The 21,116-nt window shown below is 41.5% G+C and overlaps 1 protein-coding gene across 4 annotated transcripts in view; it reads right to left on the reverse strand.

Annotated features, from left to right (window-relative positions):
- Window positions 1–21,116, reverse strand: part of CERKL (ceramide kinase like) — a 92,366-nt gene that overhangs the window by 54,064 nt on the left and 17,186 nt on the right. For all 4 annotated transcript variants that reach the window (XR_005660382.1, XR_005660381.1, XM_029072239.2 and 1 more), the window contains exon 2: window positions 5,594–5,836. Coding sequence is in view for 2 of the 4 variants with exons in the window: in XM_029072239.2 (XP_028928072.1) it covers window positions 5,594–5,836 (243 nt within the window). In the remaining 2 variants the exon portion in view is untranslated. The remainder of the gene's footprint in view (window positions 1–5,593; window positions 5,837–21,116) is intronic.

Here is a 21,116-nt window from a genome sequence, read left to right on the forward strand (position 1 = left end):
TTCTCCGTTCCTCAGTTTCCTCATCTGTAAAATGGGGAGTCAATACCCGTTCTCCTGTTACTACTTAATAATAACGTTGGTATTTGTTAAGCGCTTACTAGGTGCCGAGCACTGTTCTAAGCGCTGGGGGAGATACAGGGTAATCAGATTGTCCCACGTGGGGCTCACACACTTTTAATCCCTATTTTACAGATGAGGGAACTGAGGCCCAGAGAAGTTAAGTGACTTGCCCACAGTCACACAGCTGACAAGCGGCAGAGCCGGGAGTCGAACTCCTGACCTCTGACTCCGAAGCCCAGGCTCTTTCCACTGAGCCACGCTGCTTGCTCAGGTGGGGCAGGAACTGTTCTGATCTGATTGTGGTCTATCTACCACAGTGCTTAGGACAGTGCTGGACACAGAGTAAGCACTAAGATAGCATAATTAGCATCATTATAAAACTTCAACTCAGAAAAGCTAACTAAAATGCATTATGATCTGTGCAAGCTAAAATTGAACTACCCAAAGTGATTTTTTAAATCAATCTTTCATTCCTTCAACTGACAGTGCCTAGAAGAGACATCCCCCAGAAGCATCAAAATGGTGTCTCCTGGTTCATAATTAAAAGATTATATATTCTAGTTTCACTTCTTTTTCAGTTTTTAGGTTCAGATAAGATCTTTAAAGTCCCCTGTTCACAGGAACACTGTTGAAATGTTTAGGGGCTTATGGCCAGAAAAAAAAGCCTCCCAATAAAAAAAAAAAATTAAAACAATTTATCCCTTTGCTCATTATGCTAATTTCAAATTACGTGTAACCAATTTTGCTTATGGTCTCATTTTCAAGTAATTAGAAAATAAAATGCAACAGTGCAATTATATATATATGAAGCTTGGTTCAGTTCTTGGTCTTCCTGTGCTCCACTCTAACATCTAGTTCTAGCAAAGGAAAATAAATACCTCAATAATCAGAGTTTTGAAATGAAGCAGGAAAATGTGTAGTCGCTAATATAAGTTAATTCCAAAATTCAAAATTTAGGAGTGTTCACCTGAAAATGAATTATGAGACCTATATTGGATGGGATTTCGCCTCCAGTCTTTTGAAACTAGATCCTTCAGTAAGCATGTATATGCAGAATGGTAACATTATATGTACTGGCCGGGGAGCATGTTTACTCATTTTGTTAGGCTGTTCTCTCCCAAGCATTTACTACAGTGTTCTGCACATAGTAAGCACTCAGTGAATACCATTGATGTGTATTTTGTTAGGCTGTTCTCTCCCAAGCATTTACTACAGTGTTCTGCACATAGTAAGCACTCAGTGAATACCATTGATTGGTTGATTTGTACGTCAGGTAGGCAAGGACACACAGACACAAGCGAGGCCTACGAAACATGTGGGCAAATCATTAGGTCGAGGAAAATGTGATCAGGACCCCAAAAGTCATCTTAATGAGCACCACAGCCAACCGAGCTGTACTGGGGCTTCAGAGCCTAATTCAAGATCCAAAATTCACCATGGCCGCTCTGAGAACGATACACTCGTCTGTGACCGAACTCCACATTAGGAAGTGAGACAGGGGCAAAGGTGGATATAATTATATTATAGTAACCTCAGGACTCAGCACCTCATAAGCACTTTCAGCTCACTGTGGGCAAGTGCTTAATACAGTGGTCTGCACAGAGTTAGTGCTCAATAAATACGACTGACTAAAAAATGCCATAACCAGTAAAATCAGACTAAAATTGTACACAGAATTCCAGAAACTCCTCCAATTCAAAAGGTAGGTGTGTGTACAGGTTGTAGGATATACCAGGAACCTACCTCTCCATTTCACTCTCATTCTCCAGATATGAAGCAAATGCCCCTGGAATGATTATCACCTCACTTTACTGCATGCAGTAAGCACTCAATAAATATGACTAACAGACTAATAAATGCCATAACCAGCCAAATAAGACTAAAACTTTACAAAGAACTCTGGAAACTCCTCCACTGTGAAGGCAGGTGGGCGGAACTGAACTCTGCATTTCGATCGCATTCCCCAGAGGCGTAGCAAGAGACACTGAACCGGTTGTTACCTCACTCTACGGCCTGCAGATCTCTCATCTTGCTCCCACCATTCCCCCCAGCCTATAACTTCCTCTTCGTCCCAGAATATCCGACAGCCCACAGCTCTCCCTGGTTTTCAAAGCTCCTCCAATCCCACATCTTTCTCCAATCAACCTTCCCACAATATTTCTAACGCCCCCAATTGTATCATCGCCGGCACTTCTGCATTTATTTATTCCCAATCTCAGCACTTGGGTACATGTGCTTATTCAATTGTACATTCATTATTTAGGCTACCTGCTCCATTTGTAAATATTTTTGATGTGTAGCTTCCCATTAGAAGGTAAATTTCTTCAGGGAGGAGTAATATTGCCTAGTGGAAAGAGCAAGGACCTGGGAGTCAGGGGACCCTGGGTTTTATTCCCGGCTCCACCACGCGCCTCCTGAGTGACCTTGGACAAGTCACTTAACTTCTCTGTGGCTCAGTTACCGAATGTGAGTTCAAGACCAGCTTCCCCTCCTAGTTAGACTGTGAGTCCTTTAGGGGACAGGAACCGTGTTTGACCTGATTATCTTCTATCTTCCCCAGCTCTTAGAACAGTGCTTGACACAAAGTTTATTCTAATGAACCTTTCTAAATGCTTAGTACAGTGCTCTGCACTCATTTGGGTTCAATAAATGCCATTACTACTACTAAACAAGATTTGGTGCCTAGAAATTGACTGAACAGCTCATTAGCCACGTATGCTCTGCACACAGTGAGTGCTCAATTAATATGATTGAATGAAGGAATGAAATTCCAATTTTCTTTGATCCTTAAGAGTAACAACTGATTCCTTGTGGGCTCAAAGGGACTACAATAACTCCAGGATGAAAGATGTAAGAGTTTTGAGAAATGAAATGTGTTCTATGTAGTTCCATATCGTCCCCCGTAGAATGCTAAAAGATAAGTGAGGAGAATCAACCAATGTGTGAGCACTGACCCATCTAGTCAATCAATCATTTAGACCATTGAACTGCACACTTTCAATCCTTCAGTGGTATTTATTGAGCACTTACTACGTACAGGGCACTGTACTAAATCCTTGGAAAAGTCCAAGATGGCAGAGTTGGCCGACCCAATCCCTGCCCACAGGGGCTTAGTCTGAAGTCTATAATTGCCTTGTGCCACCCCAGTGCTTAGTACAGTGCTAACACTTGATTAACAGACGCAGCATGGCATAATGGATACAGCACGGGCCTGGGAGTCAGAAGGTTGTGGGTTCTAATCCCAGCTCCGCTACCTGTTTCTGTGACTTTGGGCAAGTCACTTTACTTCTCTGGGCCTCAGTTACCTCAGCCGTAAAATGGGGATGGAAACTCTGAGCCCCACAGGGGACAGGGGCTGTATCCAACCCGATTTGCTTGTATCTACCCAGAGCTTCCTACAGTGCCTTGCACATAGTAAGCAATTAACAAATGCCATAATAAATACCTGACCTGATTAACTTCTATCCACCCCAGTGGATTCCCGACCTTAGATTCTAAGCTTGCTGGGTACAGGGAATGTGACTACCAACTCTTTTGAATTATACTCTCCCAATAAATAAATACCACTGATGATGATGATGAACCTCTATCTAACCCAGGGCCTAGGACAGTGTTTGATACCTAGTTACGTGCCTAACGAATACCATAAAAAACCACCTTCAAATTGATTAATGTGTCTCTTGGAATTAATGAGACACACCCCCTAACACGGAGTTAATAATCTAATGGATGAGACAGACACAAATAGAGGAGGAGAAAGAAGCAACGGTATTGTTGTCGATAGCAGAAGCGCGGGAACATGACTAGATAATGAAATTGTAACATGCAGAAATGCCCTGGAGTATAAATCTAAATTCTATGGGATTCTGATAGACGGCCATGACCTGCGAAGCCAATACAGCTGTTTATCCCGGATCTGAGTAGCACTTGGATCGGGACGGTGGTCATTTGGATGGAGGGGCCGGGGGGGGAGGATCCAGGAAATCTGGCAGGATTTACCAACTGGTTGAATGAGAGAACTAAAAGCCTTCATCTGGCTAATAGAAGCATTCTTGGTATAATTCTTCAACTACCACTAAAATATCATATCAGTTGTGCTTTTAATTTGTGCCATGTCTCAATAGCACCACAGAAATCCTTCGCTGGGGATTTGGACTGTATTAGGAGGCATATATCGATGGGGCTTCAGTCCTGGGAATATCCAGCTCTTCCCTTCCCTCCAAAGGAAGGCCCTCTAGAAGGTGTGGACGGGGAATGTGTCTGTTTAGTGTTGCACCGACCTCTCCCAAGCAGTCAGTACAGTGCTCTGCACAGAGTAAGCACTCAATAAACACGACTGAATGAATGGCCAACATCCATAGTTGCGAACAAAGCTTCAACCCAAATATGGAGCCGTATCTTGGCTCTATATCTTGCCCCTTTTATTTCCCGCTACTCGGCTCCACAGCATTCACAAACGTATTCACAATATATCGATTTACATTAATGACAGTCTCCCCTTCTAGACAGTAGGCTTCTTGTGGATAGGGACCTTATCTACCTATTCTGTTGCACTGTACTCTCCCAAGCGCTTAGTACAGCACTCTGCTCAATAAATACAGTGGATTGATCTTGGAGTTTGACTCAGGTCCAGAGTTTGGGGCAATGGGGGAATCTCCTGAAAAACATCTTTAGATGAAGGAGTTCCCTCTTCTTCCCTCGGGGTGTGTAATCATTCTACAAGCCCACATGCCGCCCATGTGCAGTGGGTCTGTTTTGTCCAAAAACAAGGTGTGGACCAAGGCATGTTGGCATAGAGATGTCGAGGATACGGGGATACCAATTTCCAGGCAAGCTATGCCCCTTGCCAGAATTTCCCCATGGTTTCAACCTTCAGAAGCCTAAAATCCTGGGGTAGTTAATAATAATAGTCCTAACATATGTGTGAACCACTTACTGTGTGCACCAGGCACTGTACTAAACGTTGGGGTGGATACAAGCAAATTGGGTTGGACACAATCCCTATCCCACATGGGGCTCCCAATCTCAATCCCCATTTTATAGATGAGGTCCCTGAGGCACAGAGAAGTGAACTGCCCAAAGCCACACAGCAGCTAAGTGGTAAAACCAGGATTAGAACTCATGACCTTCTGACTCCCAGGCCCATGCTCTATCCCCTGGTATCGGATGCAGTGGAGAATCTAACGGGAGGGAAATAATGATCCCCTTCTGGCCTAGTAATAATAGTATTTATTTTTTAGTATTGATTCACTAGAACCTGGTAGGAGGTTTTTCCACAAGCCCCGAAAATCAAAGAGGATATTAGCCCTTGATATAGTCTAGAAGACAGTGGTATTTTGATAGTTAAAAAGATCTTCTTTTGTTCATTGATTCAATTGAATTTATTGAATTCAAATTGTGTGCAAAGCACTGTACTCAGCGCTTGGGAGAGTACTCTCCTAACTAAACCTTAATAAAATCCAAATCGCACCCCTCATACTGTTCTGTGTTTAGGCTACAGAATCACAATCATTTCCTCAAATCAAATACTTACCGGTTAAGATTGTCTTTAAATGTCTAAACCACAAATCACAGTGGTCCTCACTTAAATTGTGAAGATGAACGGTGTAATCTTCTAGCTTATTCTGCTCTTTTTTCTTGCATACAAAAAGTGTGATCCCTAACAAAGTACCACCACTTTGCCGTTTTGCTGAACGTCGCCTTTTCAGTTTCACTGAGAATATGTCCTTGAGCTCAAGCAATTCCTCCTTCTCAGCAGGGGATGCCTCGGAATCACCTAGAAAAAAGGGGAAATTGTCAAATTATACTGCGTGAAACCTAAGCTTATGGATGAAAAAGAGCGGACGTGAATTCATTCAACGCTTGCAATTGTTGATGGTTGTTTCCTTGACCAGCTACTTTATAATAATGATAAGAAGAAGAAGAATTGTGGTATTTGTTAAGTGCTTACTATACGTCAGACCCTTCTAAGACCTGGGGTAGATAATTAAGCTGGTGTGCGGAGTTAGGATAGGTGTAATATGAGCAAGTTTGAAAGCAGAGGAGAAGAAGCCACTGGAAAGTGAAGAGTTGAAGAAGGCAGCTAGGGAGGGAAGAAGGGAGGAGGCAAGTGTTTCGAAAAGGTGTGAAGGAACAGAGACAGATGTGCAGGCGTAGTCGGTGGATTTTGAGAGAAAGATTTCCTCTTGCATTACTGCCGGGAAAGATGGGAGCGTCCGAGAAGGAGCAGAGCAAGAGGAAGGGACTGGAGAGGAGCAAGGGAGATTTTAGGGAGATCACGTTTGATCATTTCAATTTTCTCAATAAAGTACGTGGCCAGGTCATTACGGCCAAGGAAGATAGAGGAGGGAGTGAAACAACATTTTCACGTATAACATGCAATCATACCTATCCTCAGCCATTACCTGTACGTGTTTATTCAACTGCACATATACATGTTTATTCAACTGTTCATTCACCTATTTTGATCCCTCTATTTGTAAATTTTTCTGCCTCTCCCTTTAGAGTACTAGTTTCTAGAAAGCAAGGAATGTGTTTCTCTTCCATTCATCTTTCCCAAGTCCTTAATAGAGTGCATAGTCCGCACTGGGTGCCTAGAAATACAATTACTACTATCAGAGAAGTCTAATCACGTGTAAGTGATTTCATACATTTCTCCAGGCTTAAAGTTAGAAATATTTTAAAACACTGTATGCTTACTTTTTGATTGATGCAATATCTGAGTGGATGGACAAGCATTACAGTGGTTAATGAGCCAGGGGACATATCTGCTCATTTTGTTGTAGTGTACTCTCCCAAGCGTTTAGTACAGTGATCTATAAGCACTCAATAAATACCATCGATTGATTAACAGAATGGAAGTCAATGCAAACATGAAACCCAGGATTACAACCTACTTTAATTAGGTCAATGATTCCTAAAAACAAAAAAGCCGGGGGGGGAGGGGCAGGAAATTTTGGCAGAAATCAAAAGGTCTTTAGAAAATTACTCCTCTCTTGAGCCAGTCAGCATAATCAGTGTTTCTGTGCGCTTAGAGCACTTATAAGACACCCCCCTTTTTCCACCTCATACAAATTCCTGACAGACTCAGCTAGTTTTCCAGGCTCCCTGTAAATCTTACTTTTTTCTCTTCCACCCTTCCAATGTGATCCCTCATCCCCAAACCTGGCTAAATCTTCAGTCGCAGACACAGGCAAGAGGCACACACTCACACACACACACACACACACGTGTTTTTTGAAATAAAAGACTGAAGCAGCTGATTTTCTTTGCCTTTTTTCCATTCTGACAAGGTCAGAAAACACAGGCAAGAGCTCTTGTGCTCCCTGCAAAATCTGGAGGAGAATCACTGCCCACTAGATTGTATAAAAAAGGCCGCTCGGAATTACTTGGTGGGTTGTACTTACTCATGAATGACCCACCTAGCCATCTGCCAGAGATCAGCCTAAAGGGGAAGGTAAATGACGACTTCAAACGTGAAGGTTTTGGACGAATGTGCTCAACTCTGAATTCAGAAAATACGGATAACTACGTGAATCAGATTACTCACTCCAACTCACAGGCCACTTTTCTGCAGGACTCAAATCGTGGTTCATAAATTTCTTGGGTGCCAAGGGTTCTGAATCTAAAAGGAAGATTTTGCTCCATATTTTTTTTAATCATGTAATGTAAAATAAACACAAAGAAAAAACATCAGAGTGACACAGACAAAACCATCCAGCCTTATTTAATCTCAGAGACTAGTTGACAGTGTTGAACATGACTCCAGTTCTCAGAATTTATAAGTATTAACAGTGCCCATCAGGAAGTCTGTGTTTTCTTAATCTGCATGTTTTACGATCTTCGAGAATGAAAGCCGTTTGAATCGGTGACCTGGTAGCTGATGGAAAATATTAGCTAAGAGGGAAAGCTAAAAAAAATAAAATATTGTTTTTCTAAGAACAGGTCACCCGGGAATTATTTTATGTGAATTTCAATAAAGTTGAGATAGATGTGGGAGGAAGGAACCAGCTGTCCTTCTGAGTGTCAGCCTGATGCCTGGCTTCACGGGCAAACTAAGGCTCTTTGAGGTGAAGTCACCTCATGTTGTTCCAAAGCTAGTTCCTCTGGCTAGCCTCCGAGTCAGACTGATGGATTTGGGAGATCAACCGGAAGGATAAACTGAAGCAAGATGGAAGTTTTTGAGGATAACTTAGAGGAAAATCATAGGATTTTCAGAAGGTCCTTGGCCCCCAAAGGACTCAAACTTGGGGATATTTCAAAATGCCTAAATCCAAGATGAAACCCAGGATAAACAGGTTACAGATAAAGTACCGTAAGTTGACTAAGAGAAGGAACTTACAATGTCCATGACATGCATACTCTGTGGGTGACGACTGACCAAAACTCACTATTCAATAAACCAGCCACGCTGTCACTAGTTCACTCCATCTCTATGTGAACAAGAAAACCAGTGCTCTTCATTCACAAACTCACATTCAAAATTTGAAACCTCCTTTGCCACCTGAAGAAAGATGTTTCTGCTTAAATTTTCCAGTATATTTTCTTTTGTATTCCTAAATTCGTAACATACGTGCCAAGTTACTAATATAACAAAAATCTCCTGACTAACCTCCAGAAAAAAAAAAGTGTGCTTTCACGAAAACAGAAAATAGTGTCATTTGAAAAGTGGGCCAAATATATTTATTAAAAGTATGCACAAGAGGCAGGCCTTTTTGAAAATGTGTTATCAACATGATTTGAGTTTCATAATGACTAAACATCTATTTTTCTTTTCAGAGGTGGCAAATGAGATATCTAACGCTTTCCCATTAAAATGACTTGATCAGACAAAATCCAGTCTAAGAAACATGCATAAAACTCTTTCAATCCTGCTCAGTAAAATTATATTTGTACAAATGACCTATAATTTAGGCTCTGGGCATGTGTTTTGTCATTTAAGAACTATTGGTTCATTAGTATCATATTGGTTATAGCTAGCTGTTTCAGAACATTAACTGTCCTCTCACATTACTTACAAAGACACTGGGTACCATCTGTTCTTGCAAGGGATTAAAGTATACATCTATTGGATATCATGCTATTTATTTAATTCAGCACCCACTTCCTATTGTTGTATCTTCTGGAAAAAAAAAAAGTCAATTTAATTACAGGGAATAAAGATAATCTCTCCGGCAGGTTATCCTGTCACTCTGAGAGAAGAGCAGGAACCTGCCTAAAAGTAGGTTACCTTAGTGAGCTAGAGCAGCAAAACAACAACACTTAAGAATATTTAGCCAAGATTGAATAAAAATAGAATGGTGGATGGCACTTTTAAAAATATTACTGTAAGCTGAGGGCTTGTCTAAATCAATCTTGGCACATCTGCCTGATGCAGACCGTAAACAGGATTAGAGTGGGATTTATCTGCTTGACGCTAATTGTGCTTGCAGTTTCTGCACATGTCCACTTTTTTAAATACTGCATGAAAAATAAGCCTGCCTGATACATGACGCTATAACAACAGTTTATGCCCAGACTTCTACTATACTAGGTTTTGGAGCGATGTGATGTCCGGCATATTTTTTTTTTTTTCCGTTTGGAATTACTTGTCTAATCTCCTAATTAAAAATACAAAATTCTGTTTGAATACACCACACACTGAGCTAAATCTGTGGAGCAGGGGACCAATAAATTTGAATACGCTTTAACTGTAAGAAGAAAAACCAGAGTTTAATTGTTAATAATCAGGTTAAACTAGGGTTTAAACAAATAGAACTGTTCCAATGTTTAAGTATAATCATGATATAAAATTAAAGATAGCACACAAGCCAATAAGAATCTAGATGGTTGAAAATGGTTAACAATAGCAGTTGGCAGAACACAACAAATCCACTGCTTCTAGAAGAATCTTCTGGAAATGTAAGAGAAATCTGGTCCACTATGCTGTGTTTCCCCTCAGATAATACAGTGCCAAATAATGAAAATTTAAATTTAAAAAAATGATTCTTAGGAAAAAATATTCTTATGGGTTTTCACCCCTAATTCACCTGTATAGCTATTTCATCATTTCTCTAATTCCCTAAATAATCAAAATGTCAAGGGCAAATAGATATTATACTTATATGTCAAATGAAAGCACTATTAATAATCATTATTTTAAGTGTTTACTATGTGCCATACACTATATTAAGTGCTGGGTAGATATGAGATAATCGGGTTGGACCCAATCCTCGTCTGCCATGGGGCTCACAGTCCAAGTAGGAAGGAAGAAGAGGTACTGCCTCCCCATTTTAGAGTTAAGGAAACTGAGGCACAGAGAACCTAAGTGCCTGGCCAAAGGTCAAACAGCAGACAAGTGGCTGAGGCAGGATGAGAACCCAGGTCTTTCGTTCATTCAATAGTATTTATTGAGCGCTTACTATGTGCAGAGCACTGTTCTAAGCTTTTGGAATGTACACATCGGTAACAGATAGAGACAGTCCCCGCCCTTTGAGGGGCGCACAGTCTAATCGGGGGAGACGGACAGACAAGAACAATAGCAATAAATAGAATCGAGGGGATGAACATCTCATTAAAACAATAAGCTACACTGTTTCCTAATTCCATCAAAAATTAGGGGCAGGTATAAACTGCAGCCCAAGCAAAATACAGACAGAAATTCCAAAAGCACATCACAACTGATTCCTAACAACCAAATTCCCTAAAATGGAATGCTTAATGAGCACTTAGAAAATTCTCTCTCCTTAAGCTTCATTTCCTGTGGGTCTAAAAAGAGATCAGTTCAATCGATTTTTGGCTCTTCTACTACATCATCACCACCCTGCTCTCTCTGCAAGGAAGCAGTGCATTCTAAGCCTTGATCGGCAACACAGTGGTAGAAAAGAAGGCCCTCTCAAAGTATGATGCTCCGGAGTCTTTCCTAACTGGCACCACTCAAGTAGCAAGACATTGAAAACATATCCAAGTCACTGAATATCGCTGCAAAAAAATGGCATTGTTCTAACTAAAATGAACCCTCAGAATCATATGGTTAAAACATTTTGATATCCTAAACATAGTTCTGTCAAATAATTTTGGCACCTGATTTTTGGTCACTTTATATCTTGACATTATCTCGAAACTAGAATAGTTCAGTTAGAACCAACTATAGTGCTTATCTGATCCATTTCATTTGCCCCATGACCTATTTTTTTTTTTGCCCTTAAAGTAACATCTTATTATATTTGCGCACTAGGAACAAAAATGGAAAAATGGCATCCATAATCCTATTCCTTATCACGCTAGGCTTCAAGGCTTTCTTACCTTGCCTCCTCCTACCTCTCCTCCCTTCTCTCTTTCTACCGCCCACCCCGCACGCTCCGCTCCTCTGCCGCCCACCTCCTCTCCGTGCCCCGTTCTAGCCTATCCCGCCGTCGACCCCTGACCCCCGTCCTCCCACGGTCCTGGAACGCCCTCCCTCCTCACCTCTGCCAAACTGATTCTCTTCCCCTCTTCAAAACCCTACTTAGAGCTTACCTCCTCCAAGAGGCCTTCCCAGACTGAGCTTCCCCTTTTCCCTCTGCTCCCTCTGCTCCCTCTCTACCCCCCCTTCACCTCTCCTCAGCTAAGCCCTCTCTTCCCCCCTTTCCCTCTGATTCTCCCCCTCTCCCTTCCCCTCCCCTCAGCACCATACTCATCCGCTCAACTGTATATATTTTCATTACCCTATTTATTTTGTTAATGAGATGTACGTCGCCTTGATTCTGTTTATTTGCTATTGTTTTAATGAGATGTTCATCCCCTCGATTCTATTTATTGCCATTGTTCTTGTCTGTCCGTCTCCCCCGATTAGACTGTGCGCCCGTCAAAGGGCAGGGACTGTCTCTGTTACCGATTTGTACATTCCAAGTGCTTAGTACAGTGCTCTGCACATAGTAAGCACTCAATAGATACTATTGAATGAATGAATGAATAAAACCATTGTGTGCTCAGATACGGCGATGATTTAAATGGGCACCAGAAAGAAGGGAAGAGAAAAGAACCCAAAAGATCTGATTATTGTCCAAGTAATAACAGTAATAATTATGATATTTAAGCACTTACTATGTGTCAAGCACTGCAGTGCTGGACAGTTGTCTTTGACTTTTAAGAAAGCATTTGCCACCATCAGTAGATGTGGTTTCTGGAAACTGCTTAAGAAACGTCTCTTCCCTGAAAATATCATAGAGATTCTGAGACAACATCATGAACACACCACAGGCCGTAACAGAGAACGTGTCTGCTTATTGTTATAGTGTACTGTCTTAATATAGTGCTCTGCACACAGAAAGCACTCAATAAATACGATGGAACGAATATAAAAGAGTTGGGGTACTTTGTTCAATCCGTTCCTCGTCACCAGTCGGGTCAAATACGGATGTGTACCCAGCTCTAGTCGGTATATTCTGCACTGCCATGCTGGAGGATGTTAAAAGGGGGTCTGCCCACTAAGTCCTTGGCACAGTGCCTAGCAGGCAGGAAGCAGACAATAAATGCCATTGGTTAATGGATTGATTGATTGATTGATTGATCTCAATGTGTTACAATACTCTTCCCCTCCTCTGGGGAACTCTTCCAGTTCAACAGACTAAGCACTCCGTCAAAAGACCCAGAGACAATCATTCGAGAATTGCAAGATGCAGATAGATACCTGGGCCCTGAAGGCAGAGATCCAAGACAAACAGCTATGTGAAATCAGCCAGCCGATAAGTCGATAAAAATGTAGGGGATGCGTAATAACTCCGGTATTTGTTAAGCGTGGCCTAGTGGATAGAGCACGGGCCTGGGAGTCAGAAGAACCTGGGATCCTATCCCAGTTCGGCCACTTGTCTGCTACGTGACCTAGGGCAAGTCAATTCATTTCTCTGGGCCTTAGTTACCTCATCTGTAAAATGGGGATTAAGACTGTGAGTCCCAAGTGGGGCAGGGACTGTGTCCAACCTGATTACCTTGTACCTAGCCCACCACTTAGTACAATGCCTGGCACGCAGTAAGTGTTTAACAAATACTATGAAAAAGTGCTTACTATGTGCTAAGCACCAGGGTAGATACAGGATAAGCAGTTCCCACCTGGGATTCACAGAGCAGGTAGAAAGGAAAACAGGTGTTGAATCAGTTGGCAGAGGCCCAGAGAAGTTAAGTGACTTGCCTAAGGTCACACAACATGTAAATGGTGGTGCCAGGATTAGAGCCCGGGGCCTCTAATAATAATGTAGGACCTGGGTTCTAATCCTGGCTCCACCACTTGTCTGCTGTGTGATCTTGGGCAAGTCACTTCACTTTTCACTCTGAGAAGCAGCGTGGCTTAGTGGAAAGAGCCTGGGCTTGGGAATCAGATGTCACGGGTTCTAAGCCCGGCTCTGCCGTTTGTCAGCTGTGTGACCTTGGGCAAGTCACTTAACTTCTCTGTGCCTCAGGTACCTCATCTGTGAAATGGGGATGAAGACTGTGAGCCCTGTGTGGGACAATCTGATTATCTCGTATCTACCCCAGCACTTAGAACAGTGCTTGGCACATAGTAAGCGCTTAACAAATGCCAACATTATTATTATTATTACTTTTCTGTGCCTCAGTTCCCTCACCTGTAAAATGGGGATTAAGACTGTTAGTCCCACGTGGGACAGGGATCGTTGTCCAACCAGATTTACTTATATCCACTCTTAGCACTTAGTACCCTGGCACAGAGTAAGCACTTAAATACCATACGTTAAAATAAAAAAAACAAATTTACAGGACAAATGGCAACTTGGGATTACAAACAATAAAGTTCTAGAACAAAGCTAGTCTTCTAGAATTGAAACCTTGTTTAATCTTATCACAGCTGGGCCAGGGGAGACACACCAGGAGCTTTCTGGGAGAGGAGGCTACCCGAACGACTGCAGCATGGCGAGGCGAAATCAGAAAACCAGAAGCCAAGAGTAAGGTTACATCAAAAGTAGCCTCAGGCAGTGGTTCATCTGGGTTGAAACCAGTAGGGCACATTGAAATCAAGGAGCCTTGGCTCATTCCAAGCAGCTTTTTGTCAAGATTGTGAGACGAGAATGCAAAAATCGATTAAGCAGTCTATTTTGGTCTAGCGTAGAATGTCACATAACAGAATTTTGTATGACTTTTCCAAGAGGTTCTGAAGCAGATCTTAATTTATAGCACAGACTGTGCCCCTAGTCTGTAAGCTGGTTGTGGGCAGAGAATGTGTCTGTTTATTGTTCTACTGTTATCTCCCACGTGCTCAGTACAGTGCTTTGTACACAGGAAGTGCTCAATAAATATGATTGAATGAATGATTGAACCCGTAAGACTATGGGGAATTCAGTTACTGTCACACAACCACATTTCAAAGAAACATAACCCAGTTGATTCATGGGATGGCTCTATATTAACCGCTCATTTCCCCTACTCCCGTTCCCTTTTGCTTCACCCCTGAACTTGGATTTGTACCCTTCATTCGTCCCACCCTCAGCCCCACGGTACCCATGTACATATCTGTAATTCATTTTACGGTCTGCCTCCCTCTCTAGGCTGTAAGCTCCTTTTAGACAGGGAACGTGTCTAGCCACTCTCTTATACTGTACTCTCCCAAGAGCTTGGTACAGTGTTCTGCACAAAGTGAGTGCTCCACAAATACAATAGACTGATACAGTTTTGTACTCAGTAAAGCTGGGAATGGTACTGTGAAAGGTCTCTAAAATGTTGAGGGGAATGGAGAAGCTGTTGTAGGAGAAGAAACTAAAAAAACTGGGATTCTTTAGTCCTGAAAAGACAAAAACTGAGAAGGAGCAGGATTGAGATTGAACAAAACTCTATCAACAATGGGGGACAGACAGGAGGAAATGAGGTATTGTTGTCCAAGAAATCCCATATGATCAACACAAGAGAAAGTGAAAGGTTTCAAGCAAATACGGTACCATTATTATTACTATTATTCACGCAATGGGGAGGTGGAGAAGCGACAAGAGAAGCATAATTACATGAAATTGGCTAAGAACCAAAGAAAAATCACTTCTTGATTGGACCAACTGCCATCCCACCAAACATCCAGCCTTTCACAATGGTAACGAGAAGCTCGGAGGATGGTTGCTATAGATTTCTATCCTAATTTTAGGTCTGTGCCACCTAACATTTCTAATTTCCCCTTCAGGTCCCGAAACTTGGAGTTTAACAACCCACTGTGGATTGGTCAACTTTCAATCTATCTAATTCCTTCTTTACGAGCTGATACGGTTTTAACTGAACAATTTCCTCTGGTTAAGCAAGATGTCAAATATATATTGTTGGGAAGATTGTGGTGATCTGGATAAGCAGACCCAAGGTGGAAATGGAGAGTTATTTTAGGATTGGAAGATGACCCTCTATCCAGCTGCAAAATGCTACTCTAGATTGTAAACTCATTATGGGCAGGGAACATGCCCATTCTATTGTAATTCTGTTGTAGTGTACTCTCCCAAGCGCTTAGAACAGTGCTTACACATAGTAAGCACTCAAAAAATACCAGCGATTAACTATTACGTTTGCTCTTCTTGCTACTGATTTGCTTTTTCTCTGTTTTCTCCCATTTTAGACTGTGAGCTAGGACCAGGTCAGTCATCCATTTCCAAATATTCCTCCCGGTGATTAGAATACTGCTACTCACACTGCACGCACTTTAAAAAATGTTATTATGGACTGATAGAAAGGTCCAAACAATCACATGAACTCTTTTGATGTTGTTTCCAAAGTTATGTGATCAAAGATCAGGCTCAAAAGGAACCTAGTTCTGTGTCTCTATCTTTTGAAGAACGTACATATTTTAAATTAGGAAAGTTTTTTCTTTAATATGTCCCCAAACCTATGTCACACCACCTAGATGTTTAATGATAGATTCAATGAACATTCCAATCAACTTTATTTTTACTTTACCTCATTCAAGGCACTGTCAAATAAAAAAGGAGAGAAAAGGCTGAATTCTCCAGACCAAAGGTTATAGTTAAGACCTTTTACTTTTAAAATATTTGCCATTATGTTGGGAAGTACAGAACAAAGACAAAAAGGGTGTTATTTAGAAAAAAATCAATACATGCTGCCTGAGTACCTTGACGGTTTTGTCCCTATTTTTCCCCTTCGTATATTTCACATATATCAAATTCTGTGCACAGAACATGATGATGGTAAAATTCTTTGTTAAATTACAACTACCCATTTTTTTTGCTTCAGAACCATACGACTTTGCCAGCATTTTTTTAAAAAAATAGATTTGATATCAATACGATGTGACACAACTGCATCAAACCTTAATTTCATTCACAGTAAGAAGTCACAGGATTAAATAACTCTGTGCAGTCTTTTAGAAAAGTTTATTGCTTCCAGATGGATGCAAGTTTCCTTTCAGCACTGATTACATCTAATAGGCACAGGGTGCCAACATTATAAGAACAGCAAAATGAAGTTTAGCTGGTACAAAAAGAAATTAAAATAAGGCTGCAGGCCAGACTTGCATTAACAGCCAGCGCTTCGCTAACCTCCTTCTTTCTTTTGATTTTTAAGACAATCACCCAGTCCTCATTCAGCATTTAGAATAGTGGACGATATATGAGGCAAACACAAATCCCGAGCAAAATGTCCATAAAATGAGTTCTCGTTCAGACTGTGTGTTCTTTGCCCCATGTTGTGATGTGTCATGTGTTAAGACTGCATGGTGCTTGCTACCAAAATGTCCACCTGTGCCTATGTGGCAGGGCAAGCGTCTAGCTTTCTTCTGTTTCACAGAAGAAACTGGTGAATCCACACCGTAATCCATTTGTGAGCCTGAAAAATGCAAACACTTCAATACACGTGGCTGACGTTTCCTACAAATTTGAAGTTAGAGCGCAGTTGATGTTTTGACATCCTGGGTTCCTGGAAGGTTTCTAAAGAATCTCAAAAATGCAACTGAAATGAGTTGCAGGGTGTCCAAATCACATCAATATAAAAAGCACTTCAATCCCGGAGGTAAGCGAATCACCGCAAGATTGATTTTTTTTTTTATAATGGCTAACCATTTTGCTCGAAGCAAGAAATTAATAGATTTAGGACATTAGTGTAGTGATTAGTAGCAGATAAAACATAAACCCCTCTTTAGAGAGTTAGAGGATTCCCTTATAAAGTATTTCCCATTTTACTCTTTTTCACAGTTTTCTAAAGGGGTAGCCTGGAGAGAATTATAAAGGTGCTTTACCTTATATTATCAAGGTAACTTTCTGCTATATTCTGATAAGCGAGACCCGGAGGCAAAAGAGAAATCGGAAGCAGACACTACCAACGCTAACTGCAACAACAGGGCTTTCTGTACTGGCTTTATCAGCAGGCAGGCCATCATAGGTGAACTTCACCGTCAGTGGCGTCTTCCAGAAGCAGCATGGCCTAGTGGATATAGCCCAGGCCTGGGAGTCTGAGAACCTCAATTCTAATCCCGGTCCTGGGTTCTAATCCTGATTCTGCCACTTAACTTCTCTGAGCTTCAGTTTCCTCATCTGTAAAATGGAGTTGAATTCCTATTCCCTCCTACTTAGACTGTGAGCCCCGTTTGGGACACAGATTGTGTCCCACCTGATTATCTTTTATCTACCCCTGAATATCTTTTAGTACAGTGTTTGGCATAGAGTAAACGCTTAACAAATACCAGGCAACCACAACTTTTCAGTTGAGTAAATTCAACTAAAATACATAGAAACTCACCTAAAATTTCATCACTTTTTCAAAAGATATTTTTCATACCTGATATTCACATTTTCAACAAATAACATACAATAGAAAAATAGAGCCAGATTTATTACTTTGTCATAAAACCTATTGGTTTTATTTTCAATTAACGGGGCTTATTTTTAATGTGCCATCTGAAACAGCATGAGGATGAACATAGGGTAACTCTAAATTGCAGACTGCAAGTTGAAAGAACACTAATATTCAATCAAATGTCAAAGATTCAATCGCATTTACTGAGCGCTTACTGGGTACAGAGCACTGTACTAAAAGATGATGATGATGGTATTTGTTAAGTGCTTTCTATGTGCCAAGCACTGTTCTAAGCACTGGAGTAGATACAAGATAATCAGGTTGTCCCACGTGGGGCTCACAGTTTTAATCCCCATTTTACAGATGGGGTAACTGAGGCACGGAGAAGTCAAGTTACTTGCCCAAAGTCACACAGCTGATAAGTGGCGGAGCCAGGATTAGAACCCTCAACCTCTGACTCCCAAGCCCATGCTCTTTCCACTAAGCCACGCTAGATCCCCCTGGTTATTTAATCATCTAAAATCTGTCCCAAGAGTGGAAATAGCACAGGCCTGGGGAGTCAGAGGACCTGGGTTCTAATCCCCGCTCTGTCACTTGCCTGCTGTGTGACTCTGGGCAAGTCGTTTAACTTCTCTGTGCCCCAGTCTCCTCATTGCTAAAAAGGAGATTCATTATCTGTTCTCCCTCAGAGTGTGAACCCCGGTTGGGCCAAGGACTGTGCAACCTGACTATTTTTTATCTACCTCAGTGCTTAGTACAGTGCTTGGCACATAGCAAGCCCTTAAATTCCACAATTCCTACTGTGGCTGCTCTTATTATTACTGCTAGTAATCTTATCCACTGATCTTTCTGGAACACAATGTCCTCTGACCCATTTTGCAATTAAGTTCACCTATGGCCAGCTCTATCTTCTCTCTGGGTAATAATTATAATGATAATAATGTTGGTATTTGTTAAGCGCTTACTATGTGCAGAGCGCTGTTCTAAGCGCTGGGGTAGACACAGGGGAATCAGGTTGTCCCACGTGGGGCTCACAGTCAATCCCCATTTTACAGATGAGGGAACTGAGGCACAGAGAAGTGAAGTGACTTGCCCAAAGTCACACAGCTGACAAGTGGCAGAGCCGGCATTCGAACCCATGACCTCTGACTCCAAAGCCCGGGCTCTTTCCACTGCGCCACGCTAGTATTTGTTAACATTTACTATGCGCCAGGCACGGTACTAAGCACTGGGGTGGATACGAGCAAATCGGGTTGGACACTGTCCCTGTCCCAGGTGGGTCTCATAGTATCGATCCTCATTTTAAAGTGGAGGAAACTGAGGCTCAGAGAAGTGAAGTGACTTGTGCAAGGTCACCCAGCAGACAAATGGCGGAGCTGGGATTAGAAACCACAACCTTCTGACTCCCAGGCCCTTGCCCTATCCACTGAGCCACGATGCTCCTCCAAAACAAACCTTTCCCAAAGTATTTGGGCAATCCAAAGAGAAAGCCAGCATTTGGCAGTAAAGATGATTCGCATGGCTTCTGATTCTACCTGGGTCCCTTCGTCACTCTCCAGACAGAGCATAAGGATCAGCGGGCCTTGGCAGACAATGATAATGTACTGCAAGAACCGAAATTTGATCAGAGTCACCTGTCCTAGCCCTGTGGTTTCCCTGTGAATGCTACGTTTCACTGTGGAAATCCAGAGACTCAGCTCGGAAAAACAAAACACACATTCTCACTCTTTATGGCCGGAGGGAAACAGCACATACTTCATCGTCTCTGGTTTTGAAACACAACACTTGTAATAGCACACCAGCTTTCCGAAGTGTCATTCTCCTTATTCCCCACTTTAAATTTTTCTCAACAGATGGGAAAACTATGCCATAGCAGCAATTTACAGGTGAACAAAGGATGACGAGTTTAATCACGAAGTACATGAAAAATGAATATATATTCTTTGTGAACGGAACAGAAATATTGTAACGCAAAAACGTAATATTTTAAAATAAGGGCTTTCTATAGAGTTGGCTTTCTTTTTATTTAAAAAGTTCTTGTTAAAAAATATTCCTATTCTAAGGTTTATTTGTAAATGAGAAAAAAAATGGGAGAGGGGGAATAAATCTGCCTTTAGATTCTTTCGGAGAGTCTTCGATCATTTCAGCAGGAGTTGTACCACCCGCATCATGAAATCATTTTCTATGTACATTTCTGAATTGTGCACAAAGATTCTCCCTTTACAAAAGAAAAACTAACACGCCAATTTGCGTGTGACTATGATCACTGCAAAGTCCTCCAGTTCACACAATGGTACAATTTTCACTATTTTAGGACCCTGTTGAAAATGACCAAGTTACTTCACTTCACTTTCCATTTTGAGTGCCTTCATTCTTCTGCTTAAGTATTTTTTTAAGTGTAAATTGGGAATTGTAGGTGATTGAATATATTTCTTCGGGCAACTAGGATACCATTTGGTGCAAAGCCAAGATGACCAGAGAGAGCTAATTTGGAGCCCCAAAATGTCTAACTTGAGCACTGAGCAAAAGTAATCAATTGGCAATTCCCCAGAGACAGATTGTCATCTACATATGTACCTAGCCAAAGAAAATAATTTGTCCTCCCACTGTCTTTTCAGATGAGATAACTTGGTTTAAGGATACTTGGAATACTTTAACAAATCATTCGCTTCTACTAATGATGGGTTGTTTAAACTCACTATTCAAGAACAAAAGATGCATGCAATACAACGACCTTCAAACAGAAGAGAATAAATGTCAAAAATGCATTGCAAATATCAGAAAAAATGCTTTCTACAATTTCAAATATTATGGCAAAAAAGAGAGTCTCTTACCTTCTAAAATGACTAGTAAGTCAATCATATTCATTGAGCACTTACTGTGTGCAGAGCACGGTACTAAGTGTCTGGGAGAGTACGATATAACAATGAATAGACGCATTCCCTGTCCACAGCGAGCGTACAAATACCTTACATAGTTACGATTATATAGTAGTAGTAGGATTTATTATGAGCTTGCTATAGGCAGAGCGCTAGGACACGACACACAGGTGGGAATTAGACACAGTCCCTGTCCCTTGAGGCACTCGCAATCAAATAATAAAAGAAGGGGAGAGGGGTGATAGATACATGGGGAGAGATGAAACCAAACACTAAGAAAGCCCAGAGACCAAAGCAAAGATCTGTAGGACGCTGTGACGGAAGGAGCAGAATTTCAGGTTCCTCACAGCTTAGAATCCACAGTCACAACCATGATCTTGGGCAAGTTAGATACAAGTTAGGTACCTTGGTTTGGTACATATGTAGATGATG

Source organism: Ornithorhynchus anatinus, chromosome 9 (genome assembly GCF_004115215.2).
Source record: "Ornithorhynchus anatinus isolate Pmale09 chromosome 9, mOrnAna1.pri.v4, whole genome shotgun sequence".
Classification (NCBI taxonomy): Eukaryota; Metazoa; Chordata; class Mammalia; order Monotremata; family Ornithorhynchidae; genus Ornithorhynchus; species Ornithorhynchus anatinus.